The sequence below is a fragment of the Mya arenaria genome, chromosome 3, assembly GCF_026914265.1.
Source record: "Mya arenaria isolate MELC-2E11 chromosome 3, ASM2691426v1".
In the NCBI taxonomy this organism is placed as follows: domain Eukaryota; kingdom Metazoa; phylum Mollusca; class Bivalvia; order Myida; family Myidae; genus Mya; species Mya arenaria.
The window spans coordinates 57,264,411-57,271,649 of record NC_069124.1 but is presented as its reverse complement, the minus strand read 5'-3'; the positions used below and the strand labels follow the sequence as shown (position 1 = coordinate 57,271,649).

At 36.0% G+C, this 7,239-nt stretch overlaps 1 protein-coding gene across 1 annotated transcript; it reads left to right on the top strand.

Moving 5' to 3' along the window:
- The first annotated feature begins 451 nt into the window (after positions 1–451).
- On the top strand, positions 452–3,282 carry LOC128225979 (cerebellin-1-like). The gene is made up of 3 exons (XM_052935872.1): positions 452–824; positions 1,379–1,664; positions 3,057–3,282. Exons 1-3 carry the CDS (start codon positions 494–496, stop codon positions 3,220–3,222), a joined length of 783 nt encoding a protein of 260 aa, XP_052791832.1. The 5' UTR covers positions 452–493; the 3' UTR covers positions 3,223–3,282.
- Positions 3,283–7,239: the final 3,957 nt, after the last annotated feature.

Genomic DNA, 7,239 nt, shown 5'->3' with positions numbered 1-7,239 from the left:
TTAGTTTAAAACTTTTTTATCTCAGTAAGTCGTCTTAAATATATGGTTTCTGGTGTTGGTTCTGTTGTTTGATAATATTCCTATCACACACACACACACGCACGCACGCACGCACGCACGCACGCACGCACGTACGCACGCACGCACGCACGAACGCACGCACGTACGCACGCATGCACGAACGCACACACACACACACACGCACACACACACACACACACACACACACACACACACACACACACACGCACACCTGTCATCAAATTTCATTACAATAACTAACCAATTGTTTATTCTTTGCTCTCTGGGAAATCGACCAGGTAATTGTTATCTCACAAAGAAAATGGGCCAGCTTACAAAGTTTCAATATTTAGAACAATGTCTAAGTGATAGTTATTAATCTAGGAGTTACAAACGTTCAAGCTATTGCACAATTGACCTTAATAAGCATTGACGATAAGAACTCATCGCAGGAAGATCGCAAGTCTGAAATATGTTGTTAATTGTGGTTTTCTTATTTTCGTGCACCTTTACAGAGCTAAATGGCTCCAAACTGAACGGAGGTATATTTCCCGATGATTTAAGGCAGCAAATTGCACAACTAGTGGATCAAGAGGTTGCTAAACGAATCAACGCAGTCGAGGTTAAGTTTGAGAAGAGAATATCTCAACTGGAACTTGAGCTTAAAGAGACAAAAGAAAGGTTGGCAAACGCAGAGCGGTCACCTGAAACTATGACAGATATAGCTGAAAAGGGACTGTCCAATTTCGAGAATAGCCATATCGATGAGAGCGTTGAGATTGCGAGCAGGACTTCAAACCCCAGTACCTCATTTTTCATAAGTTCATTACTAAAACTTTTCAACGGTTGATCGATTGTAGTAAAACACTGGTTTGAATTTACAGTTCTATGCAAACGTGACAGATTGTGTTTTGTTCTTCAATTTGTATTCCGTTCAGAACATTTATCACAATATAGAGCAGCTGCTGATCTATGAATTATTTTATTTTACAATTATCAGAAGAAACTGGCTCATATCGAAAATAGCCATATCGATGAGAGCGTTGAGAATGCGAGCAATACTCCAAACCGTGATAAAGTCATTTTACCACAATTCATTATTTTAACATTTCAATGAGTGGTCGCTTATTGTCACAAATTGGTTTAATTGATAGTAGTCTTAATAAGTGACAAAATGTGTTTTCAACTCCAATATACATCAATTTAAAACTATAACATTTTTAACTACGGTTGTAGCATTTTGGTTTAATTGGCAGAAGTCTTCATAAGTGACAAATTGTGTTTTCATCTCCAATATGTCATCCGTTTAGAAATAAATGATCTTTTATCACTAGCAATATTATTTTACAACTAACAGGCGGGCTTTCCTTGACGAAGAAATTCGTTGTTTCCAACGAAGAGGTTTCAACCGTCGCATTCACAGTCACCATGTCAGCGAAAGCCACGGAACTCGGAAAACAACAAATTATTCCGTTTGACACAATCCTGTTGAACGAAGGGAATGCTTTCGATCCAGCGTTGCATGGTTTCACGTGTCCTATCTCTGGTATCTACACGTTCATGACTGCGCTGCTTGCTGACATACATGAGAACACGGTCACAGAGATCGTCCATAATGGCACGCCGCTAGTACAGGCTTACAGGTAATGTTAATTAAGCTTAGTAACCTTAAATTTGTTTTCTATATTCATAGGTATATGGCAGTGTGTGTATACAACGTAATAAATTACGTCATATATGTTACGATGGAATGCAACATTTTGCTCCAAATGAAGACTCAAAACAAAGATATCTTTTCTTTTACTTCACCATTCTAAACGAAACAAAGGAGAGTCCATACCGCTTAAAAAACTCAGCCTTTTTATTTAATAACCGGACTTTGATTAGGTGATTAGTTTCATCAAACACTTCGACAAACCTATTTTCAAAATAATGCTTTGACATTGCTCCGTCAGACGGCCGTTTTGTGAATAGTTTTGTCGAAGTGTTTTAAGAAACTAAACTCTCAATTAAACTCTGGTAATAGAGCGAAGGCGGTGCTCTGTAAGCGGCGTAGACTGTGCTATGTTTCATTTGAAATGTAGAAAAGATTGTAAGTAGCATTTATGACGCAATATGTCACGAGATGGCGTGAGACCACAGTTATTTTTACTATATGTTTCATAAAGACACTAACCTGGCTTTTGACTTTATACACATCCCAATTAAAAAACAAGGACATGGCATCTCTAGAACAATTCAAGACACAAAATAAAATCACAAGAAAACACCATGTTGACCATTGACCCGACTGTCAAAATTGAGTTCAAATACATAACCCTTCCGCAAAGGAGTCAATCGGCTACAAGCAACTAATTTTCAGACTTCCACAAGCTATGATTTTTCCAATATTACCACTGAAAACTATCAATTTCTGCAATATAGTGTCAAATTCAGTCAAGTTCTCTGCAAAAAGAACATTTTTTGCTTCTTTTTCATTCAATGTTAATAAAATATTGATACTTGAACACAAGCACTCTTTTTTCTGTATTAACATCCGGATCTTGGTCAACGGGGGGCAGATAACTGTGGTCTTGAGCCAGATATTCTCACACTGTATAGGAATCTAGCCCATTAGCTTAAACTTAGCGAAGCCACACAGCATCATAATTTACCATAGACAACATATTACACATGCTTAAACATACTTTCATAATACATTTCTGGGTTATCGCTTTTGAGCTGCCACCGAATCAGGACTTCGCTGGGAATTAAGCCGGCTATGAGCACTTAACTCTACTCTTGTCAAAACACAAATTTGAAATAAAAGTCCAAATGCCATCATCGCGCATATTTTATTGAAAGTCAAAGCAGTTTTATGATATATCTTGAGCCGAAAAGTATTTTACAGATAGCTTCACTTAATAAAAAACATTGGTTTTATACCAGTATTAGTGCTAAAATATGATATTTTTTCATTTGCATTATATAGCGGTTTAACTATGTACTATCAATTAAGTAAGTAGAAATATAATTCACTGATATGGTATTTACAGTGCAGGTTCGACCTCAAGCCACGGCTTTGATCAGGGTTTCAACGCTGTGATGGTTCGATGCAACGCAGGTGAGCGGGTCTGGGTCCAGCTTTCCAATCACCAAGGGACAACTGTCTTTGCAGGTGGCTTTTCGTCATTTTCAGGCTTCCTCAACTGGGCAATATAGTGATTTGATAGCAATTACATTGCTGTATTGCTTGAAGAAATGATTTTAATTTAAAAGTATTCGTCCTTTGAAATAAAATTTAAATAATATCTAAAATGAATGGTACATTATCCGATCGTGTATAATGTGTGTAGCTAAGCAACAAAAAGGTAGGTCCATCTAGTTCTTGATAAGAATGGTCCAATTGTATTCACTTTCGAATAAACAAAACTCGTCAACTGGCGCTACGTCCTGAAATAAGCATGTCATTCAGACGCTTGGTGTAACCTTTTACAGTTTAAACTGTGAACCTGTCCGCGTTCTTGAAAACATGATGAAATATACGACCATATAGGACAACGTTAACACGAGTTGTATAAAAATGTACGATCTGTTTTAGTTGGTGTGCGATAATAAGAAGACGAGAATTAAATACTTAAATTATCAATGTCCATATCTGACAATGGCGAAGACCGTCTTCGTTCGGAACATGACTTACTTCATCATTAGAAGAGAGGTAGCAAATGTCTGGCAGTTTGACAGGATTATAACAGTGACGAGTAACACTAGTAGGAGTTTCTTAAGAAAGTAAGAAAAAACACGTGCAAAGTCGTCAATAAAGAAATAATGGTTTAATAATTAGATTAAAAAATACCGTGGAATACCCTTTACCGCACATTAAAAAAAGTATTTTCCTACAATTCCAGATAACGCCGAATATCTCCTGAAATATCATAGCTGTGCTTAATTGGTCTCAGTTAAGGCATTAAAGTAAGCTAATATGATATATTTATTGCTACCACAGCAAATATACCACTAACATATGACTTTTTTACCGTAAATAACCTCGGTGATTGCAAATGTAAAATGTGGCTAATTTTGTTAATTTCATTCGTCATAGATTATCCAAATTCCCTTTCTTGTGTTATCAATGAATTTAAAGTTGGCGGTCCCAAGCACAAAGTATGAGCATAGTAATCTCAGTTCGATTGATTCAGATAAATGGTAGGTACACTGTAAATTCAACGGTTCGTTTACTAATTACAATTTCTAAGTAAAAATAATAAAGCAATATTTGACTTTTTGCTCACAGATACTGATCCTTCGATTAAGGCAGTTACACAGTATATTGTTTCTGTTTTGCTGAAAATTTAATTAACGGAAATGTTTGCTCACTAATCGCTTGCTCCGTCATAAAAAGGCACTCAGTGTCCCCATAGCAATACACATTGGGCCAGATAGTGAAACTCTTTTTTTGATCTTTTATGTCCTTTTTCAAATTTACTCGCCTATTAAACAATCGAATTTCTTTTAATTTAAATGACAATAGAAAAGAAATCCACTATTTGTACGAAAGTATCAGACGATATAAGGTCAACATTTGAGTGTTTACGATCAAAACAAACGATGAAACTAATTCTGTGAAGTTTTCAGATTGGCAATTGCAGTCAAATATAGGAGCCAAAACATCACAACTTAAATTTACAATGTATTAAGAATTGAGGAAAAAACACAATCTAATTTCTATATATATCCTATTTCCTTCCATGTTAAGAATGTCTGTGCTCATCGCCGCCGGTTCATTTTGTGATAAGTAGCGGGTTTTAAGAGCTAGCGCACGATCGTCTCATTTGCTCTGTTGCGCTTAACCATCAATCGTCTGCGATGAACGGTAAAATGGTATTCCCGAAGCTGACAGGCTAAAACAGCTTGCAATCGCTTAATCAAACACGCGGAGTGAACAATACTACGAACGCATTAGGTTGAATTAATTAAGTGTAACTGGGTAAAGGAGAATACCTACCTGGCAATTAAATTGCAGAGCATTTCTATATTTTTTATCTTTTGTTAAAGCGGTGTAATAAGGACAGTAATTCACACATCCAACTTAAGGGGGAAGGAGAAAAGATACTCAATGACAATCCTTTCTTGGTAAAATATGTTGTTCTACTATAACCTTTTACATTTGCGGAATCAAATACTGAGCTTGAAAGGTTTTAAACAATTTGACATTTTTTACCATCATGTCAATATCTAAACTGCCAATAGTGAGTATTGGGGGGGGGGGTCCAGGGAATGTTGCGAAGTAAGAGGAGTCTAGTCTTCAACGAAAAAAATGGAGAAAATAACAATTTGTTGTTGTCTTTATGTATAAGTGTAGCTTTCAACTTACTGCGGAGTTCATAGTTTCAACATTTATTATCTAACTGATCTCAGGAATACCATATGAAAAAAGAAATCGAGAATAAACGGTCGCGAAGACGTCATATTTGGAAACTTGCCAAATATTAAAAAAAAGAATATACGCTGTAGAAAAAAATGTAAGAAGCAAATACCCTCTTATTGATCATGGCTTACACGATGCAAAAGTAACAGTAGCAGAAGCAGAGGAGGCTCTTTAAACTAAAAAGGATAAACGTTCTTTAGCCGAAAGGAAAATGAACCATATTGAGAAAAGTTATGACGGGTTTAGATTCGTAATTGTAGTAATATATCAATTTCATTAGATCTTAGAGTAAATAAATTATACCTTATTTCTTGTACTGGGTAAGGTGAAGCTACATTATAATATTTAGAATAAATTAATATTATGATAATTTATTTTTCATTTATTTGTGCTTTTTCATATTATGTTTGTAACTTGAATTTAGGATTTTAGTTTATATGCACCCACTCTTATTTTGAAGAACAAAAATAATTTCCATGAAAAAAGGACTAACTATGAAGTGTGTTTTCTTATCAAAATAATTATCTAATATGTCATCAAAAATCAATACTAGATTTCTGGCAGACACTCCATGATAAAGCAAATAATCGCTCCCAATCAAGAGGTGTGGCCTTCACATTCACGCTGTCGGCGAAGGCAACTCAGCTAAGAGAGCAACACAATATTCCGTTTGACATGGTCCTGCTGAACAAAGGAACTGCTTCATGTTGTACGCATATACATGTAATAAATGAATACAGCCGAATGGCCGTCCGAACACCTTTTTGAGCGGACACCTCCTTTAACCGACCACTCCACCTCACCTGTACGTTTTACTATATATATATACTAAATGTATTAAGCGGCCACCTGTCTTACTTGGCCACGGCCACTGTTATGATCTTATGAAGATATACATACATCCATAGACGGCCACTTGTCACTATACCTCGTAAACGTGTATGCATGTGAGATGTAGGATTGTATGAATGCTTGTGTGTCATGCCTGCGTATATTTTTTCTCGACATCCAGCCAGGGGTATGACCAGGGACATAATGCTGTAATGGTTCGATGCAACGCAGGTGACACAGTCTAGGTTTAGCTGTACATTTATCACTGATGTAGATGAATAATGGCTAGAATTTTTTTTAATTCATCGCACCACATTTTCCTAGAAATACTTTAACAATTTAAAACTACACCTATGTTGATACATTGTGCAATTTATTGTTCTTATATCAAAATGCTTGTGTAGTCGAAATAAGGGGAAAATACAATGACGACACAGAGGTTCGAATAGTCTATCTAATGTTTTCGTTTAACAGTACTGTCATGTGTAAGTCAAACTGTTTTAGTATTACAACATACGAACCAAGTTTGCAAAAACAAAGAGCGTAAAATGATAATAGTAACTTCGCTTTGTGTTACATCCGTTATTGAAAGCATGGAATTAATGCACTTACATTTCTACTTTACAGAATGTAATTTGCCAATATGTTTAACAAACACCGGAAATTAAACAAGAGAAGTTCATTTTTAGATTACGAACCATGATATGGCAAATGTTCCCATTCATTTGAGCTGGAAACTTTGCTTCATTTTACGCTTGTCGGTAGACGGGGTTCATTGAATAAGCATGCCATTCAGACGATTGGAATGACCGTTTATAGATTAAACTGTGTTACTGTTCGCGTTCTTAATGGATTACTTTCGTCCAACAGCAAATGAAAAAAGAAACGATAGCGATAACTACTTATGAGAGTATTTGTCTTTCTAAATTAAACAACAACACTTCCATTGCGTATAATCAGTACTCCGAGAATTCGAGACG